General features: G+C 47.3%; 1 protein-coding gene across 1 annotated transcript in view; it reads right to left on the reverse strand.

Moving 5' to 3' along the window:
- Positions 1-22,100, reverse strand: part of zc3h3 (zinc finger CCCH-type containing 3) — a 169,441-nt gene that overhangs the window by 26,045 nt on the left and 121,296 nt on the right. Inside the window, exon 9 of the mRNA XM_055633573.1 lies at positions 16,851-16,982. Coding sequence (XP_055489548.1) covers positions 16,851-16,982 — 132 coding nt within the window. The remainder of the gene's footprint in view (positions 1-16,850; positions 16,983-22,100) is intronic.

Raw genomic sequence — 22,100 nt, forward strand, 5'->3', positions numbered from 1 at the left:
TGGGACTAGCTTAGTATGGGGTATCTTGGCTGGCACGGGGAAGTTGGGCCAAAGGGCCTGTTTCCGTGCTGTTCACTGTAGGACTCTTTATAGTTGCTGGCTAATGATGAGACGGAGTACAGGAAGGAGATGAAGAACCTGGTGACATGGTGTCAAGACAACAACATTTCTCGCCATGTCAGAAAGACAAAGGAGAAAGTGTTCGACTGCAGGATGTGGAGTGGTGCACATACCCTGGTTTGCATTGACGGCACTGAAGTAGAGATGGTTTCAAGTTTCGAGGAGTAAATATTACCAGCAACGTGTCCTGGATCACCCATATCGAAGCAATGACCAACAAAGCACATCAACACCTCACTTCCTGCGCTGCATAGATGCTGCCTCACACGCTGAGTTTCTCCAGCATTTTTGTCTACCTTAAATTCTTCCAGCATCTGCAGTTCGTTCTTAAACGCCTCTACTTCCTCAGAAGGCTTAGGAGGTTCGGCAAGTCCCTGACAACTCTCACCAACTTCTACAGATGCGCCAAAGAAAGCATTTTATAGGGATGCATCCCTGCTTGGTTTGGGAACAGCTCCATCCAAGGCTGCAGAGAGTCGTGGACACAGCCCAGACCATCACACAATGCAACCTCCCTACACGTGCAATAAACTAAACTCAGGCATTACTATCGTGCTTTTCTTTCGCATCAGGATAATGGTCGCCTGAAAGGAATTGGGAGCTTTTAACGGCGTAGGAGGGGTTAAAGGTCTGGGGACAATCAGCCATGATCACAATGAATGGCGGTGCTGGCTCGAAGGGCCGAATGGCCTCCTCCTGCACCTATTTTGTATGTTTCTATGTTTCCCTCTGAATTCAGTTTGTGACATCGTGAACCCTGGCACCAGACCATCCTCGAGTCTCGCCTGTCGCCACTGAATCTCCAGTCAGCACCCAGACAATGGAGTCACCCACCACTATGGCTCTGCCCGACGTTGGTCTCACCGGTCGGGTCTGATCGCTAAGATTGGATCCAGTGACCTGCCCGCAGCTCGGACTGGAAGCGTCGTCTGCCCCGACAGCTCCCAAAATCCACTGGGGTCTCCTCCACTACACGCATACGCCTCGTTCTCACAGTCACCCACCTTGGTAACATAGAAACATTCTATGGATGCCCCTTGGCAGTGGGTCTGTGCAGGTCCTGCCGATACCGCCAGGGAATCCACCTGGAGCCATGGTTCACTCACAGGAGGATGGATCTGCCATCTGTGACGGTGACCCTGGGTTCAGGTGCACCCGAGACTGTCGGGGAGGATGACGCATGTCAACCAAACCTCTTCAAAGCGGATATGGAATGCAATGAGTTCTTAGGGAAGGGACGTGTTGATGCAGGCAATGCTGCCCACCACGGTCCTTGTTCAGGGCCCTAGTGAGACCACACCTGGAGCATTGTGTGCAGTTTATGGTCCCCTAATTCGAGGTAGGACTTTCTTGCTATTGAGGGAATGCAGCATAGGTTCACAAGGTTAATTCCCGGGATGGCGGGACTGTCATATGCTGAGAGAATGGAGTGGCTGGGCTTGTATACTCTGGAGTTTAGAAGGATGAGAGGATATCTTATTGAAACATACAAGATTGTTAAGGGTTTGGACACGCTAGAGGCAGGAAACATGTTCCCGATGTTGGGGGAGTCCAGAACCAGGGGCCAGTTTAAGAATAAGGGATAAGCCATTTAGAACGGAGATGAGGAAACACTTCTTCACACAGAGAGTTGTGAGTCTGTGGAATTCTCTGCCTCAGAGGGCGGTGGAGGCCGGTTCTCTGGATACTTTCATGAGAGAGCTAGATAGGGCTCTTAAAGATAGCGGAGTCAGGGGATATGGGGAGAAGGCAGGAACGGGGTACTGATTGGGGATGATCAGCCATGATCACATTGAATGGTGGTGCTGGCTCGAAGGGCCGAATGGCCTACTCCTGCACCTATTGTCTATTGTCTATCACTGTAGACCAGACATACGGAGCAGAAACAGGCCCTTTTCCATCTTCACACAACCATCTTCAATCTTTGCCAATTATTTTTGTGTGACTCGCTATTGTAAAAACTATAGACTTTAAGACTTTAGTGATACTGCACGAAAACAGGCCCTTCGGCCCACCGAGTCCGCGCCAACCAGCGATCACCGCTTACACTAACACTATCCTATACACTGGGGACATAGAAACATAGAAATAGGTGCAGGAGTAGGCCATTCGGCCCTTCGAGCCTGCACCGCCATTCAATATGATCATGGCTGATCATCCAACTCAGTATCCCGTGCCTGCCTTCTCTCCATACCCCCTGATCCCCTTAGCCTGAAGGGCCACATCTAACTCCCTCTTAAATATAGCCAACGAACTGGCCTCAACTACCCCCTGTGGCGAGAGTTCCAGAGATTCACCACTGTCTGTGTGAAAAAAGTTCTTCTCATCTCAGTTTTAAAGGATTTCCCCCTTATCCTTAAGCTGTGACCCCTTGTCCTGGACTTCCCCAACATCGGGAACAATCTTCCTGCATCTAGCCTGTCCAACCCCTTAAGAAATTTGTAAGTTTCTATAAGATCCCCTCTCAATCTCCTCAATTCTAGAGAGTATAAACCAAGTCTATCCAGTCTTTCTTCATAAGACAGTCCTGACATCCCAGGAATCAGTCTGGTGAACCGTCTCTGCACTCCCTCTATGGCAATAATGTCCTTCCTCAGATTTGGAGACCAAAACTGTACGCAATACTCCAGGTGTGGTCATACCAAGACCCTGTACAATTTACAATTTTTACCAAACCCAATTAACCTACAACCTGTGTCGTTGGAGTTTGGGAGGAAACCAGAGCCCCTGGAGAAAACCCACACGGTTTAAAAAGTGTGTTTTATAAATGTGTTAATGTTCTCTGGTTTGTTTTATGTGGGGGGGGAGGGGGAAACTTTTTATTCAGTCTCTTACCTTGCCGGAGTTGCGATTGTTTTCCGGATCGTATCTCCGGTCGCTCTGCAGCCTAACATCATGGAGCTGGAGGCCTCGCTCGACACTGACATTGAGCCCCACCGTGGGGCCGTGGACTTGCCATCGGAGCCTGCAATCCCTTGCCTGGGATCGGTGCCCCACCGCGATCGTCCGCTGCGGGGGAGCTGAGACCGCCAAGGCGGGAGCTTGATCGCCCCTACGCGCAGCGCCAGACCGCCGGTGCCAAGATCATCCCGTTGAGGCCGCCGACCGTGGGCGCACAAAGAAGGGAAGAGATTGAACTATTTTTTCGCCTTCCATCACAATGAGGAATGTGGAGGAGTCACTGTGATGGATGTTCAAGTTAAAATGTAATTTGTGTGTTTTGTTGCTTTTTATTGGTATGACTGTATGGCAAATCAAATTCCTCTTATGTTGCAAAACATGCTTGGCTAATAAAGTTTGATTATGATTTTACCGGGGAAAGGTCCAAACTCCCGAAGTCAGGATGGAACCAGAGTCTCTGGACCTGTAAGGCAGCAACTCGACTGCCGTGACACCCTGCCATTTTGTTGAAGATATGATGCAGTAGTTTATCTGTGCAACCATTACTCCAACTGAGCTATCTATTCATATTGAACTAGTGGACCAGTAATCCAGTCAACACAATATCTGCTGTCAACTACTCAACGGAAGTCTTTCCCTTCCTCCAGCAGATTTTCTCCCTCCACATCCCTCCTTGCTGCCTCAGTACGTCCCTCATATTGTAGATGTGGCTTGATTCTTGACTGACTTTACAGTTTTAGGTATTATTAAAGATACAGCACGGAAACAGCCACTTCAACCCACCGAGTCAACACCAACCAGCGATCACCCGTTCACACTAGTCTATGTTATCCCACTTTCTCATCCACTCCCTACACACCAGGGGACAATTTACAGAGGGGCCGATTAACCTGTTTGTTTAAGAAAGAACTGCAGATGCTGGAAAAATCAAAGGTAGACAAAAATGCTGGAGAAGCTCAGCGGGTGAGTCAGCATCTATGGAGCGAAGGAAATAGGTGAGCACCTATTCCTTCGCTCCATAGATGCTGCCTCACCCACTGAGTTTCTCCAGCATTTTTGTCAACCTATAAGCCCGCACGTTTTTGGGACGTGGGAAGAAGCCGGAGCACCTGGGGAAAACCCACGTGGTCACAGGGAGAACGTGCAAACTCCACACAGACAGCAGCTGCGGTTAGGATGGAACCTGGTTCTCTGGTGGTGTGAGGCGCAGCTGAGAGAGCTTCACTGTGCCACCCTGCAGTGTGCAGGGAAGGCCATGAATTACGATCTATCCATTGCCAAGTTAAAGCGGGCATGTTCCTTCGTCTTCTTTCTCTACTCCCTGATATTTCAGTAGAAGTATCAATGATACTTCTTTAAAGCCCTGTCCCACGGTACGAGTTCATTCCAAGAGCTCTCCCGAGTTTCCCCTGATTTGAACTCGGAGATTTACGCCAATGGCCACTCGTCGGTACTCGGGGCTCTCGTGGACAATTTTCAACATGTTGAAAAATCTTCACGAGTCGTCCCGAGCTTACCTGTCCCACTGTACGTCGAAGCTCGGGGATGTCTCTTAGCGGCTCGTAATGCTAACGGCAGGTACTCGGGAAGACGAGTCTTCCCGAGTACCTGCCGTTAGCGTTACGAGCCGCTAAGAGACATCCCCGAGCTTCGACGTACCCGCTACGCTCATTCTCCGTGCTTACCCCGAGTTTGATTTTTTTTTAAATGAACTCGTACAGTGGGACAGGGCTTTTAGTCTGAAACGTCACCCATTCCTTCTCTCCAGAGAAGCTCCAGCATTTTGCGTCTATCTTCGGTCTAAACCAGCATCTGCAGTTCCTTCCTTCATGTTATAAAATGTTTTATCTTTTAATTTGTGTAGGAAGGAACAGCAGATGCTGGTTTACACTGAAGATAGACACAAAATGCTGGGGCTTTGAATTGTATGGAGTAAACTGGTTGAAATGAAGAGCTAGAGCCAGTAAATGGCGCGGGGAAGATTGGAGAAACACATGTGGATGGTTAATGAGGACATCTGACCTTTTGACCGGATTTGGTGATGGTACAGAGTGTCGCAGCACAGATAGTTAGTGCCCAATTGGTTGACAGAGCTGTAATTCAACCAGTGCTAAATCACAACGACAGTTCACGCTGAGACTGGATATATTTGAAATACGTCTTCTACAGTAAAAATAGCACCGAGCATGCACATCTGCAAATGATATCCAAAAATACATTTTGAAACACATACAGTTTGGATTTTAAAAAAGAGTATTTTAAAATACAAGAGATAGACACAAACTGCTGGATTAACTCAGCGGGACAGGCAGCATCTCTGGATTGAAAGAACGGGTGACGTTTCGGATCGAGACCCGTCTTCAGACTGAGAAGGACTGGTAGCCTAAAATGTTGGCTGGAACTTGGAAAATGTAGCAGCATTTGCAGTGAAACTTTCATCAGAGCTCGGGGAGAGAATCCTGTGAACATGCCACTGATCCTATGATTGCCAGGGTCAGCATCAAATTACTCAGCAACCAGCTATCCTCTCTCTCAACACTTTAATTCGGACGAATGCTATAAAATCACGAGGACCTTGGTGAAAGGACATGGAGTAGGCCCAAGACAAGGGTCAAGACCAGGATGTCAGGGGTTACAGGGAGAATGCAGGAGAATGGGGTTGAGAGGGAAAGATAGATCACCCATGAGCGAATGGTGGAGTAGACTTTAAGGGCCGAATGGCCTAATTCTGCTCCAATCATGTGAGCTTCTGAACATAAAGACAATAACAAATAAGACCCTGGTATTGGCATTTTAAACTTTTAAGATTTTAGATAGAAGCAAAAGATATAGTCAGATGACAAGAGTTTGGTGAGGATATCAGTACAAGTAGGAGAAACTAGGAACGGCAGAGTAATAAGTGGTGTCCCGACCTGAAACGTCACCCATCCACATTCTCCAGAAAACGTGCCTGACCCACTGAGTTACTCCAACATATTGTGTCTTTTTTTTTCAAATATAAATGGAGTATTTAATGTTATAACATTCAGAGCACATAAAAATCAATGAATCAAATGATGTACGTTTTTCTAATGCCCAGTACATTTCTTTTCTTCCAGCAATAATCTAATTCTATTTGAAATATGATCCCACCATCAGTCCAAGTGACAACGAGCTGTGCAAAAATAAAGTTTCTTCACTTGTCGTCTGGTTTTGTTCCCAGTCACTTTACTGTGGTCTTTGATGCGGGCATTTCTGTAAGTGTAGTCAGTTTACTTGTAGCTGGCAATAGGCTGAAGGGTCCCAACCCAAAACGTCACCGATCATGATTCTCCTCAGATGCTGCCTGACCCGCTGAGCTACTCCAGCACTCTGTGTCTTCTTTTGTAAACCAGCGTCTGCAGTTTCTTGTTTCGACATTTCATGAGAGATTCCTGCGTTAACCATAGCTAGCTAATTGTAGACACCTTTAGCTTCGAGAGCGGCTGTAGCTGTAAAGTTGCTGCCATATAGCCCTGTCCCATGGTACGAGTTAATTCCAAGTGCTGAGTTTAAAAAAATTCAAACTTGTGGTAAGCACGGAGAATGAACGTAGCGGGTACTTTCGGAGCTCAGGGATGTCTCTTAGCGGCTCGTTACGCTAACGGCAGGTACTCGGGAAGACTCGCTAACGGCAGGCAAACTCGGGAAGACTCGTGAAGTTTTTTCAACATGTTGAAAAATGTCCACGAGAGCCCCGAGTACCGACGAGTGGCCATTACCGTAAATCTCCGAGTTCGAATCAGGGCAAACTCGGGAGAGCTCTTGGAATGAACTCGTACCGTGGGACAGGGCTATTACAGTGCCAGAGACCCGGGTTCCATCCTCAGATTCAGATTCAGATTCAATTTTAATTGTCATTGTCAGTGTACAGTACAGAGACAGCGAAATGCATTTAGCATCTCCCTGGAAGAGCGACATAGCAAATGATTTGAATAAATAATAATAAGTGTCCGGGGGTGGTGGTGATTGGCAGTCACCGAGGTACGTTGTTGAGTAGAGTGACAGCCGCCGGGAAGAAGCTGTTCCTCGACCTGCTGGTTCGGCAACGGAGAGACCTGTAGTCCTGACTGTCTGTACGGAGTTTGTCCGTTCTCCCCGTGACATATACCTTCAAGGTCGGCACAGGAGCAACAGGTGAAGGAGTGAGTGAGGGGATTGGCTGAAGAAGTTAAAGCCTTGGTGAGTTTTCCCAGAGCGGGTCATTTAAAAACGGGTCAACAAATGTGTAAATTAGCTAATTAGTTAATTGAAGAGCAAATAAAAGCAGGGCTTGCTCTTGGGGGGAGCAGCCTTGAGGTGAAGTGCCTCGGTGAGTAAAGTATGAGTCTTCAGCGAGGAGGCAGAGGCAAGGAGGACTGGTGATTTTTTTTGTACGCTGAAGAAATGGCTGGCAAGTTGGTGCAGTGTGTTTCCTGCAGGATGTGGGAAGTCAGGGACACTGCTGGTGCTTCGGACAACTAGACCTGCAGAAATGGTGTCCATGAGCAGCTCCTGAATGGACGTGTTGGGGAACTGGAGAAGCAGTTGGGTGACCTCAGGGCCATCTGGGAAAACAAGAGTTTCGTGGACAGGACCTACAGTGAGGCAGTCACACCAAGGATACAGGAAGAGCGAAGATGGGTGAGTGTGAGAAAGAGGAGTGCAAGAGACCCCTCTTGGTGGTACGTCCTCTTGGGAGCTGTCGGGGCAGAGGACGCTTCCAGTCCGAGCAGCGGACATGTCGGTGGCTCCAATCCGAGCGATGAGACTCGACTGGCGAGACTGACGTCGGGCAGCGCCATAGTGGTGGGTGACTCCATTGTCCGAGGATGCGGACAGGAGATTCTGCGGCGGGAGGCGAGACTCATGGATGGTTTGTTGCCTCCCTGGTACCAGGGTTCAAGATGTCTCAGGCCGACTTCAGAACATCCTCGAGAGGGAAGGTGAGCAGCCGGAAGTAGTTGTGCATGTGGGCTAACACGACATCGGGGAGAAGAGGAAGGAGATTCTGCAACGTGAGTTTAGAGAGTTAGGAAGAAGGCTGAAAAACAGGACTTCTAGGGTGGTTATCTGCAGATTGCTTCCTGGACTTGCATTGAGGGCAAAAATGTCCTTCTTCAAATTTGGAGACCAAAACTGCTCACAGTACTCCAGGTCTCACTAGGGCCCTGTACAACTGCAGAAGGACCTATTTGCTCCTATACTGAACTCCTCTTGTTATAAAGGCCAACATGCCGTTCGCTTTCTTCACTGTCTGCTGTACCTGTATGCTTACTTTCAGTGATTGATGAACAAGGACCCCCAGATCCCGTTGCACTTCCCCTTTTCCCAACTTGACACCATTTGGATAATAACCTGCCTTCCTGTTTTTGCCACCAAGGTGGATAACCTCACATTTATCCACATTAAACTGCATCTGCCATGCATCTGCCCAAGTCACCCTACATCCTCATAGCATCCGCCTCACAGTTCACACTGCCACCCAGCTTTTGTGTCATCTGTAAATTTGCTAAGGTTACTTTTAATCCCTTCATCTAAATCATTGATGTATATTGTAAATAGTTGCGGTCCCAGCACCGAGCCTTGCGGTACCCCACTAGTCACTGCCTGCCATTCTGAAAGGGACCCGTTAATCCTTACTCTTTGGTTCCTGTCTGCTATCCAATTTTCTATCCATGTCAGTACCCTACCCCCAATACCATGTGCTCTAATTTTGCCCACTAATCTCTTATGTTGGACCTTATCGAATGCTTTCTGAAAGTCCAGGTACACTACATCCACTGACTCTCCCTTGTCCAGTTTCCTAGTTGCATCCTCAAACAATTCCATAAGATTAGTCAAGCATGATTTCCCCTTCGTAAATCCATGCTGACTCGGACCGATCCTGCTACTGCTATCCAAATGTGCCGCTATTTCATCTTTTATAATTGACTCCAGCATCTTCCCCACCACCGATGTCAGGCTAACTGGTCTATAATTCCCTGTTTTCTCTCTCCCGCCTTTCTTAAAAAGTGGGATAACATTAGCTACCCTCCAATCCACAGGAACTGATCCTGAATCTATAGAACATTGGAAAATGATCACCAATGCGTCCACGATTTCTAGAGCCACTTCCTTAAGTACCCTGGGATACAGACCATCAGGCCCTGGGGATTTATCAGCCTTCAGTCCCATCAATCTATCCAACACCATTTCCTGCCTAATGTGGATTTCCTTCAGTTCCTCCGTCACCCCAGATCCTCTGGCCACTAGTACATCAGGAAGATTGTTTGTGTCCTCCTTAGTGAAGACGGATCCAAAGTATCTGTTCAACTCATCTGCCATTTCCTTTTTCCCCATAATAAATTCATCTGTTTCAGTCTTCAAGGGTCCAACTTTGGTCTTAACTAATTTTTTCCTCTTCACATACCTAAAGAAGCTTTTACTTTCCTGCTTTATATTCTTGGCTAGCTTACCTTCGTACCTCATCTTTTCTCCCCGTATTGTCTTTTTGGTTATCTTCTGTTGTTCTTTAAACATTACCCAATCCTCTTGCTTCCCGCTCATCTTTGCTACGTTGTACTTCTTCTCTTTAATTTTTATCCTGTCCCTGACGTCCCTTGTCAGCCACGGTTGCTACTTTCTCCCCTTGGAATCCTTCTTCCTCTTTGGAATGAACTGATCCTGCACCTTCAGTATTATTCCAAGAAATACCTGCCATTTTTGTTCCACTGGCATCCCTGCTAGTGTATCTTTCCAGTCAACTTTGTCCAGCTCCTCCCTCATGGCCCCATAGTCCCCTTTATTCAACTGTAACCCTGACACCTCCGATCTACCCTTCTCCCTCTCTAATTGTAGATTAAAACACCAACAGAGCTACCCCACCCCCTCTGTCCACCTGTCTGTCTTTTCGATAGGAGGTTTACCCTTGAATATTCAGTTCCCAGCCCTGGCCCTCTTGCAGCCATGTCTCTGTAATTCCCACAACATCATACTTGCCAGTTTCTAACGGAGGCTCAAGCTTATCCACCTTATTCCTTATACTTCGCGCATTCACATACAGCACTTTGACCTCCGTATTCAATTCCCTTCTCACATCGGCCCTGACTTTACTCAGTTGTCCATTCTCGAGCTTTCCTTCCCATTAATTCGAGAATCTTTTGTAATTTTTCCTGTAGTCACTTCCGCTTCCAACTCCATCTTTATACTTCCAATTTGTCAATCCCTCCCCCCTACTATTTACTTTAAACCCACACGTGTAGCCCTAGTAAACCTGCCTGCCAGAATGTCGGTACCCCTCCAGTTAAGGTGTAACCCGTCCCTTTTGTACAGGTCACCCCTACCCCAGAAGACATCCCAGTGGTCCATAAATCTAAATCCCTGCTCCCTGCACGAGCCCCTCAGCCACACATTCAGATCCCCTGTTCCTGTCCTCACTAGCACAAGGTACTGGAAGCAATCCAGAGATAACATAGAAACATAGAACATAGAAATTAGGTGCAGGAGTAGGCCATTCGGCCCTTCGAGCCTGCACCGCCATTCAATATGATCATGGCTGATCATCCAACTCAGTATCCCGTACCTGCCTTCTCTCCATACCCTCTGATCCCCTTGGCCACAAGGGCCACATCTAACTCCCTCTTAAATATAGCCAATGAACTGGCCTCAACTACCCTCTGTGGCAGAGAGTTCCAGAGATTCACCACTCTCTGTGTGAAAAAAAGTTCTCCTCATCTCGGTTCTAAAGGATTTCCCCCTTATCCTTAAGCTGTGACCCCTTGTCCTGGACTTCCCCAACATCGGGAACAATCTTCCTGCATCTAGCCTGTCCAACCCCTTAAGAATTTTGTAAGTTTCTATAAGATCCCCCCTCAATCTCCTAAATTCTAGAGAGATAACCACCCTAGAAGTCCGGCATTTCAGTCTTCTTCCCAACTCTCTGAAGTCATGTTGGAGAACCTCCTTCCTCTTCTTCCCGATGTCGTTTGTGCCTACGTGCACAACTACTGCCGGCTGTTCACCTTCTCTCTCTCTCGACGATTCAGTTCCCTCTGAATTCAGTTTGTGACATCTTGAACCCTGGCACCAGGAAGGCAGCAGACCATCCTCGAGTCTCGCCTGCCACCACAGAATGTCCAGTCAGCACCTCGGACAATGGAGTCACCCACCACTATGGCGCTGCCCGACGTTGGTCTCGCCGGTCGAGTCTCATCGCTAGGATTTGAGCCACGACCTATCCGCTGCTCGGACTGGAAGCGTCGTCTGCCCCAACAGCTCCCAAAAGCCACTGGGGTCTCCTCCACTCCACGCATACGCCTCGTTCTCACAGTCACACCTTCGCTCTTCCTGCATCCTTGGCATGACAACCTCACGGTAGGTCCTGTCCAGGATTTTCCCGGATGGCCCTGAGGTCATCCAGCTGCTTCTCCAGTGCCCCAACATGGTCCTTCAGGAGCTGAACCTGGACACACATTCCACAGTTGTAGCAGCCAGAGGCACCATCAGTCCCCCTGACCTCCCACATCCTGCAAGCATCACACTGAATCATCTTACCCATCATGCCTTCCCCGCGTCTCGTCCTCTCCAACCGTTGCCGCAGTCTCCTCTCCTCAGCCTCCTCGCCGAAGACTCTTGAGCCGAAGACTCGCACTTCCTTCGACAAGGCCGCTCCCCGACAGGCCTCTCCCCTCGAGCAAACATTGCTTATATTGGCTGATTAATTGCCTAATTCGCCAATTTACCAATTTGCGAATTAGATTCCTCAGCCAATCCCCGCACTCCTTCAACAGCTGCTCCCGCTGACAAACTCTGGGCTGGTTCCGCCCGGCTTTTAAACCAACTGCTACTGAAACGAAACACTGAAAAATCTCCCAAGAGCTTACCTTTCAGCCAATCCCCACACTCCTTCAACAGCACGGAAACAGGACCTCCGCCCCAACTCGTCCACACCAACCAACATGGTCCATCTACACTCTTTGGTCCATATCCCACTATCCTTTCCCATCCATGCAGCTGTCCAAATGTCTTTCAAATGCTGTCATGGTACCTGCCTCTGGCAGCTCTCTCCATATTGTCACCACTGTTCAGTGCTTGGAGCAACTGCTGAAGAACAACCCTTTGCCTTGGTGTAGTGGGATAATACTGAAGAAGGGTCCCGGCCCAAAACGTCACCTATCCGTGTTCTCCACAGATGCTGCCTGACCCGCTGAGTTACTCCTGCACTCTGTGAAACGTCACCTATCCATGTTCTCCACAGATGCTGCCTGACCCGCTGAGTTACTCCAGCATTCTGTGAAACGTCACCTATCCATGTTCTCCACAGATGCTGCCTGACCCGCTGAGTTACTCCAGCACTCTGTGTCTTTAGACAGTGCCATCATTGGTTGCTTCACGGACAAGATGCATTGGATAACAGAGAGAGCAGGACACAACTGAGAGCAAAGTCTAGAGGTTGAGGAGAGAGAGAGAGAGAGAGAGAGAGAGAGAGAGAGAGAGAGAGAGAGAGAGAGAGAGAGAGAGAGAGAGAGAGAGAGAGAGAGAGAGAGAGAGAGAGACACACACTAAGTGTGGACTAAGCCAGTGTCCTGCAATGTCTAAGCCAGCCAGTAATTTGGTATCAGTAACAATTCAAAAGCGCAACCAGATTTATCTTTCAATCACAGCGATTGAAAGACAAAAGAAAAGTGCAATATTTTAGTAAATTCGGTCTGGAACACGGTTTGTTGGCAGAATGGCAGTGGAATGGATGCGTTGTGAAATGGAATCAGACCATGAGTAATTTCCACTTGATTGTGAAGGTTGTGTGAATTCTCTGGGGCTCTCTACAACAGTTTAACACCGTGTCAGTAACCACAGTCAGCACTTTTGGTGTTGTCTGGAGAATATTAGTTAACCCACTGAAGGCCCAGAATGGCATTTAGACTCTTTGGGAAAATATTTACCAGATCAGCGCTCTGCATAGATATTTATAGTTCTGCTAACTGCAGAGACGGGGCCTTTTCTGTCCAAACCCACTGTTTTTTATTGGACAACTATAAAAACAATATAGTCAGCACTTGTAAGTGATTGTCATATAGTCATACAGCACGGAAACAGGCCCTTCGGCCCAACTCATTCATACTGACCAAGATGACACAAGTCACATTTGTCTGCATTTGGCCCATATCCCTCTCAACTGCAGATACTGGAACTCTGAATTATATGTAGTGTGGTACGGAGAGGGAAAAACAGATCAGCCTTCATCGAGTGGCGGAGTGGACTCGATGGGCTGAATGGCCATTTCTGCTCTTATTCATCTTCATAAGTGATAGGAGCAGAATTAGGCCATTCGGCCCATCAGGTCTACCCCGCCATTCAATCATGGCTGATCTATATTGACTTATCCTAACCCCATTCCCCTGCCTTCTCCCCATAACCTCTGACCTGTACTAATCAAGAATCTGAAGAAGGGCCACGACCCGAAACGTCACCCATTCCTTCTCTCCAGAGATGCTGCCTGTCCCGCTGAGTTACTCCAGCTTTTGTGTCCATCTTTGGTTTAAACCAGAGCCTGCAGTTACTTCTTACACAATAATCTACCCATTGACTTGGCCTCCACCGCCTTCTGTGGCAAATAATTCCACAGATTCACCACCCTCTGATTAAAGAAATTCGTCCTTATCTCCTCCCTAAACAATAGACAATAGAAGTAGGAGTAGGCCATTCGGCTCTTCGAGGAACATCCTTTAATTCTGAGGCTATGCCCACTAGTCCGAGACTATCCCGCTAGTGGAAACATCCTCTCCACATCCGCCTAGTCACAGCGCCAGAGACCCGAGTTCAATCCTGACTACGGGCGCTGTCTGTACGGAGTTTGTACGTTCGCCCTGTGACCTGCGTGGGATTTCTCCGGCATCTCCAGTTTCCTCTCACACTCCAAAGACGTGCAGGTTTGTAGATTAATTGGCTGGGTATAAGTGTAAATTGTCCCTCTTGTGTGTAGGATAGTGTTAGTGTGCGGGGATCGCTGGTCGGCACGGACTCAGCTAACTAAAGGTACATTAGAGATACAGCACGGAAACAGGCCCTTCGGTCCACCGAGTCTGCACCGACCAGCGGCCACCCCGTAGACTAGCTCTGTCCTCGTAACTTAGAGGCCAATTAACCTTCAAACCTGTATGTCTTTGGGACACCGGATGAAAACCCAGGTGGTCACAGGGAGAGTGTACAGACAGCGCCCGTAGTCTGGAGTGAACCCGGGTCTCTGGCGCTGTGAGGCAGCAACTCTACCGCCGTGCCACCGTGCCACCCTGACTACTGCATCAGCTGCCATCTTTCATCCAACTGGATTATGTTATGGAAAAAGGGGAAGAATCGTGCAGGCAAATGGAGTTCATCATCTTTACAAAATCTACATCCCTGGCGCAATGAAATCATGCAACGCAATGCAAACGATCTTCTTCATCTTACTGCAACCACATGGCATTTAGAATATAAAAGTTATGTTTAGTGTTTGTTAAAAGTTTGATTTAATGTACTTCAGTATGTTTTATGTGGGGGGAGGGGGGGGGGGATCAGGGGAAACCTTTTTTTCAGGTTCTTACCTTCCCGGAGGTGATCAATTTTCGGATCACATTCTCCGGGCTCTGCGTCCTACCACCGCCTCGGACTGTCGTGAGCCCCACCGCGGTGCGCGGACTTAACATCGGAGCGGATCCCTTGCCTGGGATCGCTCCCACCGCGGCCTGCGGACTTGCCATCAAGGGCTCGCAGTCTCGGGAGAGGCTAGTCGGGAGCTCCAACGCCGCAGAAAGTTCGTCCAGCCCCGATGCGAGGTTTGATCGTCCAGCGCGGGGGAGCTGACAAACCCCCCGATGCAGGAGCTGAACACCTCGACGTGGAGGGCCGAACACCACCGGCTACGGGAGTCAAGACCGTCCCGTCAACGGAGGGCTCGAGGCCCACATTCCCGAGGAAGAACAAAAGGGAAGGACTTGAACTTTATTTCACCTTCCATCACAGTGAGGGATGTGGAGGAGTCACTGTGGTGGATGTTCATGTCAAAATGTGTTTTTGAGTGATTTGTTGCTTTTAATTGCATGACTGACCTGGCCAATGAAGTTCCTTGTATGTTGCAAAACATACTTGGTGAATAATTGCCTCATTTGAATTGTAGAGCTATTTAGTCCCTTTTTCAGGTAAGCACAACAGCGAGGAAGTTTGCACGCTACAAGAAAGAGTGTGGTTCTCACACAACCATGAGTTGCATTATCCACAGGCAGGGAGGAGATGGCAATAAACCGTGACTACATCCAGCTCCAAGTGGCCATTTAATTTATCCAACATCAACACTTGCTTTCTCAGGATGAAATACAGTTCTAGCCATTGTACTTCATACACTTCACTTCATCCAGTGAATCCACTGTCCTCTGGGGCAGAGAATTCCACAGACTCACAACTCTCTGTGTGAAAAAGTGTTTCCTCATCTCTGTTCTAAATGGCTCCCCCCTTATTCTTAAACTGTGGCCCCTGGTTCTGGACTCCCCCAACATCGGGAACATGTTTCCTGCCTCTAGCGTGTCCAAACCCTTAATAATCTTATATGTTTCAATAAGATATCCTCTCATCCTTCTAAATTCCAGTATATACATTGGGGATGAACAGCCATGATCACACTGAATGGTGGTGCTGGCTCGAAGGGCCGAATGGCCTAATCCTGCACCTATTGTCTACAAGCCCAGTCCCTCCATTCTTTCAACATATGACAGTCCCGCCATCCCGGGAATTAACCTGGTGAACCTTGTCAGGAGAGAATGTGTAAACTTCACACAACACCAGCTGAGGTCTAGAGCTCTTTATAGAGTCATATACACCATTCAGCCCAACTTGCCCACACTGACCAACATGTCCCATCTACACTTGTCCTACCTGCCTGTATTTAGCCCATATATCCCCCTAAACCTGTCCTATCCATGTTTAGGTTAGTTTAGAGACAGTGCGGAAACGGGCCCTTCGGCCAACTGAGTCCGCACCAACCCGCGATCCCTGCACATTAACGCGACCTTACACAATAGGGCTAATTTACATTTATACCAAGCCAATTAACCTACAAACCTGTACATCTTTGAAGTGTGGGAACAAACCAAGGATCTCGGAGAAAACCCACGCAGGCTTTTCTGTATGAAGCCCCCGTCGTCAAGATCGAACCCAGGTCTCTGGCGCTGTAAGGCAGCAACTCTACCCATGTGCTACCAGTCTAAATGTTTCTTAAACGTTACGATATCAACTAACTCCTCCAGCAGTTGGTTCCATACACCCACCACCCTCTGTGTGAAAAAGGTACCCCTCTGGCTTCCATTAAATCTTTCCCCCCTCACCTTAAATCCTAGTTCTCTGGTTCTTCTTCTCTGGGCAAGAGTCTGTGCATTTACCCAATCTTTCATGATTTTGTACTCCTCTATAAGATCGCCCCTCATCCTCCTGTGCTACAAGGAATCGTCCTAGCCTGCTCAACCTCTGCATATATCTCAGGCCCTCAAGTCCTGGCAACATCCTCTTAGAAAAGTGTACAAAGGAACTGCAGATGCTGGTTTACACCGAAGATAGACACAAAGTGCTGGAGTAACTCTGCGGGACAGACAGCATCTCTGGAGAGAAGGAATGGGTGACGTTTTGGGTCAAGAACCTTCTTCAGACTGTATCTGAAGAAGGGTCTTGACCTGAAACGTCACCCATTCCCTCTCTTCAGAGATGCTGTCTGTCCCGCAGAGTTACTCCAGCACTTAGTGCCTCTTAAACAAGTGTTTTATTTGCAACAGCTGAACCAGGCCTTGCAATACGTGCATAGTACCAGCAATGAAGGTTTTATGTACCTTAGCTCCCAGTGGGCAGTATCCCTTCAGGAAATCTTTGCAAACCTCTGCCTTCCTCGACACATACACGTGGCTGTAAGGGCAGTTGTTGTTGCTGCAGATTCCTTTGAGGTAGTAAGAGCAAACAGGCATCTGAAATACAAGCAGAAAACAACGTTGGAACTTTACGAGCCAATTTCTGATCAATGAAACAGCAGAAAAGATAAACCAACACACGCTACATATGAGTGACTGGTTCATTTCCAGGTTGCTTCTGATTTAAGTACCCGCTCGCACTAATCACTGTTCCCCAGCTATCCTGAAGTGAACATCGTCCCCAGGCATTTGGAAGTTGCATTTTTTATTGAGCATCTGCATAGATGCATCATCAAGCAACAAACAAGCGCTGGTACTGCTGTAATCTGCTTACTCAGTGCACCTAGACTCGTGCTCAGCTATCAATCAATTTGGTATTACAGAATATCGAACAGAGCTTTAATAGACTTAAGTGCATATCAGTAATGCTGCTTTAAAATATTCCAGGATCATTGAATTCTTTCCGCCTGTGTTGGGTGACCCACTGCATCATTGTGACACATCGCTGGAGACCTCCAATTCTACACACTCACAAAGTGACAATTCTACTTCGACAACCTTCTGCAAAGCACAACGTGAAGTACTGGAGTAACTCAGCGGGTCAGGCAGCATCTGTGGAGAACATGGATAGGTGACGTTTCACAGAGTGCTGGAGTAACTCAGCAGGTCAGGCAGCATCTGTGTAGAACATGGATAGGTGACATTTCACAGATTGTTGGAGTAACTCAGCGGGTCAGGCAGCATCTGTGGAGAACATGGATAGGTGACGTTTCACATAGTGCTGGAGTAACTCAGCGGGTCAGGCAGCATCTGTGGAGAACATGGATAGGTGACGTTTCACAGAGTGCTGGAGTAACTCAGCGGGTCAGGCAGCATCTGTGGAGAAAATGGATAGGTGACGTTTCACAGAGTGCTGGAGTAACTCAGCGGGTCAGGCAGCATCTCTGGAGAACATGGATAAGCGATGCTTTGGGTCTGGACCCTTCTTCACAAGTTAGTTCAGGAGGAACAACTAGATATAATGGTCAGTAGAAACGCTGCCTTCCCTTCCCAAAAAGGTTGTTGATGATGGGCCAATTGAAAAATTTAAGGGTGGAATTAATAATTTTTTGTTCGTTAAAGGAATATGGACTTAAGGCAGCCTATGCATAAATAAGCCCGTGTGACAGGCCTGACGTGGGTTCACAGGCCACGCTTGTTCCTTGCAGTGACATTTTCAGAAGTGTGATAAAGAGTCAATTGTGCTGTAAAGTCTCTGGATAAAATATTGTTTTTTCCCTCATTACAGATCATCTGCAGCGTGGAGAATAAAATCCCGTTGTGTACTTCCCAATTATCTCCAAAATTACTACTGCTTTTGTACCAAAGTTTTGTACCACACAATTATATAACAGAATAGTAACGGCAAAACGGAGTGGTTTAAGAAGACTAGAACAAGACTGAGTTGGATGATCAGCCATGATCATATTGAATGGCGGTGCAGGCTCGAAGGGCCGAATAGCCTACTCCTGCACCTATTGTCTATGTAAGACTAGAGGGCATAGCATGAAGGGGACAAGGGCAAAGTTTAAAAGGGAAGTGCAAGGCCGGATTTTTTTTTTAAAACACAAGGGCTGCTGAATCATAAGGTCATAAGGAAGGAGTAGAATTAGGCCATTCGGCCCATCCAGTCTACTCCGCCATTCAATCATGGCTGATCTATCTCTTCCTCCGAACCCCAATCTCCTGCCTTCTCCACATAACCTCTGACACCTGGTACTGATCAAGAATCTATCTAACCCTGCCTTAAATATATCCACTGACTTGTGGCCTCCACAGCCGTCTGTGGCAAAGATTTCCAACAGATTCACCACCCCCTGACTAAAGAAATTTATCCTCATCTCCATCCTAAAAGAACGCCCTTTAATTCTGAGGCTGTGACCTCTAGTCCTAGACTCTCCCACTGGTGGAAACATCCTCTCCACATCCACAATTGTGTGTGTGCTTCAATGAGGACGGTAGGGAATGGTGCCAGGGGTGGTGGTGGAGGGTGATATGATAGTGGTGTTTAAAAGGCTTTACCGCCTACTATTCGGCACAGACAGTGCTGTACTTTTCAATGATCGGAGGAAGAATTGAGAGAACATGAAACACGGTGGAAAATCAAAGAAAACTGAGCAGTTCATCGGTGATAGACAAAAATGCTGGAGAAACTCAGTGGGTGAGGCAGCATCTATGGAGCGAAGGAAATAGGCGACGATTCGGGTCGAAACTCGAAACGTCGCCTATTTCCTTCGCTCCATAGATGCTGCCTCACCAGCTGAGTTTCTCCAGCATTTCTGTCTACCTTCGATTTTCCAGCATCTGCAGTTCCTTCTTAAACAGTTCATCGGGGGAATGAGTCCAATGGCCTCCTGGGAAAGTCCTGAAGTTGTGGAGAACTTTTCTGCTTGTTCATCACCATTGAAAAGCAACGTGCAGAAAGAAGGCAGCAACATTTTGGTTGCTGCAGTGGGAGTCGATGGAGCTGAAAATCTCCTTCGTCCAGAATTATCTAACTGTAGAAGAATTCCAGGCAATGACTCGAATTCTTTCCACTCACATTTGGGCCAGTTTGCAACCCGAGGCGTTGTACGTTGATCACTGTCCATCCTGCAGTTGCTAATCTACACCCCATGGTCAGTGTGCGTGAATAACAGCCTCTGGTAGAACAGCTTTGACCCGCGCGCCCATACGCTCCACTTGACCAACTTTATCTGCTCCAAGTCGGTGGTTTAAGAAAGAGCCTCATTGGGAGATAAAAACTCATTCATTTGACTTTTTTTGAAGTGGAAATTAATGACACTAAATGTTTGCTTAAACGAAGAAGTGGTGGTGAGTGTTGTAACTTTAATTGTGTATTGGGCTTGAGGGTGCAAGTAAATGACCCATGGACACAGAAAGCTTTGACATCCGGCCTTAATCCTTATACAAACAACATGTTTGTCACTCGGCGGCTTGAACAAAAATACAAAGCTCTCGCGTCAGTTTTTTTTACAGCTAATTTAACATTTTGGAGCATGCACACATTTCTTTGAATGAAGCTGTAAACAAGTAAATCTGGCAAAGTTATTTCAAATAACTTGCGTTATACTCTGTTGCAACTAGACATCAAGATTGAGGACACGGCTTCCATTAACCAAGGGTTATGAAGCTTTTTCTCACCATTATAAAGCACTTATACAGGAAAATCAAACACGGTGGTTAATGAAGCTGAACATGAAGAGGCCCCTAACTGCGCACAGCTGAATTTTCAAGCTCTATTACAAGGGAAAGTGCTGAGTCTCCATCAGCCCACCGACTCCACACCCACCAGCGATCACCCCCCATACACCAGCACTATCCTACACACTAGGGACAAATTTACAACTTTATCAAAGCCAATTAACCTACATAACCTGCACGTCTTTGGAGTGCGGGAGGAAACCGGAGCATCTGGAGAAAACCCACGCGGTCACGGAGAGAACGTACAAACTCCGTACAGACAGCACCCATAGTCAGAATTGAACCTGCGTTTATCATAAGGTCGTAAGTGATAGGGGCAGAATTATGCCATTTGGCCCATCAAGTCTACTCTGCCATTCGATCATGGCTGATCTATCTCTTCCTCATAGCCCCATTCTCCTGCCTTCTCCCCATAACCCCTAACACCCGTACTAAACAACAATCTATCTATCTATCTCTGCCTTAAAAATATCCATTGACTTGGCCTCCACAGCCTTCTGTGGCAAAGAATTCCACAGATTCACCATTCTCTGACTAAAGAAATCCCTCATCTCCTTCCTAAAGGAACGTTCTTTAATTCTGAGGCTATGACCTCTAGTCCTAGACTCTCCCACTAGTGGAAACATCCTCTCCACATTCACATATCCAGGCGTTTCACTATTCTCTATGTTTCAATTGAGTCCCCCTCATTCTTCTAAACTCCAGTGAGTACAGGCCCAGTGCCGTAAAATGCTCATCATATGTATCTGGCGCTGTAAGGCAGCAACTCTACCACTGCACCACCATGCTGTCCTGAAAATTAGATTCTCTCTATTACTAGGAGTAAGCTCCAGTGGTTTGAAACACGAGTACTCCTAAATAGGAAATCTGGTCAGGTGAGTCGGCGGGAAAAATATTTCAAGTTAGTGGTGTAGTTTAGTTTAGAGATACAGCGTGGAAACAGGCCCTTCGGCCCACCGGGTCTACGCCGACCAGCGATCCCCGCAAACTAACACTATCCTACACCCACTAGGAACATTTTTTTACATTTTACCAAGCCAATTAACCTACAAACCTGTACGTCTTTTATTTTACACGGGGGAGGATGTGTTGGGAACGTTCGGCACTCTGAAAGTTCGGGCAATTCATCTTTGAGAAAACGCCCGCACTTTAGAACAGATAAACGCTGAAGTGAATGCTCAATTAAGGATAAATGATCTCCTAATTACACTGTAATATCTGCCTCTCCCGTCTCCACACACAAGTGCACAATATGCATCTTCTCATGTACGTATGATGTGATGATTCCATTATGTGAACCACTTTCAATTTGTCCAGGATTTCATCTGATTTTAACAAGAAGGGTTAGGAAAGAAATATAGATTTAAAAAATAGAAAATTTGCATATATATAATCAGGCAAGGTCTTTAGCATCACAGAGATGTACAGCACAGAAATAGATCCATTGCCCTAACACATCCATGCCAACCTCTTTGCCCATCTAACACCCATCACATTTGCTTGCATTACATCTATGACAACCGATATAAGTACCTGTCTAATTGTCTCTTAACTATTGTCATTGTATCAGACATTTTACTTTAGACACAGCCTGGAAACAGGCCCTTCGGCCCACTGAGTCCATGCCAACAAATAATCATCCCGCACAACTAATACTATCCTAAACACTATCCTATATGGACAATTTACAGCCAATTAACTTACAAACCGAAGAAAGACACAAAAAGCTGGAGTAACTCTGCGGGTCAGACATCATCTCTGGAGAAAAAAGAATTTGGGTCCTTTTCTCCAGAGATGCTGCCTGACCCGCTCAGTTACTCGAGCTTTTTGGGTCTATCTTCGGTCTAAACCAGCATCTGCAGTTCCTTCCGACAACTTACAAACCGGTACGTTTTTGGAGCGTGGGAAGAAACCTGAGCACGTGGAGAAAAC

This window comes from Leucoraja erinacea, chromosome 4, assembly GCF_028641065.1.
Source record: "Leucoraja erinacea ecotype New England chromosome 4, Leri_hhj_1, whole genome shotgun sequence".
Classification (NCBI taxonomy): Eukaryota; Metazoa; Chordata; class Chondrichthyes; order Rajiformes; family Rajidae; genus Leucoraja; species Leucoraja erinaceus.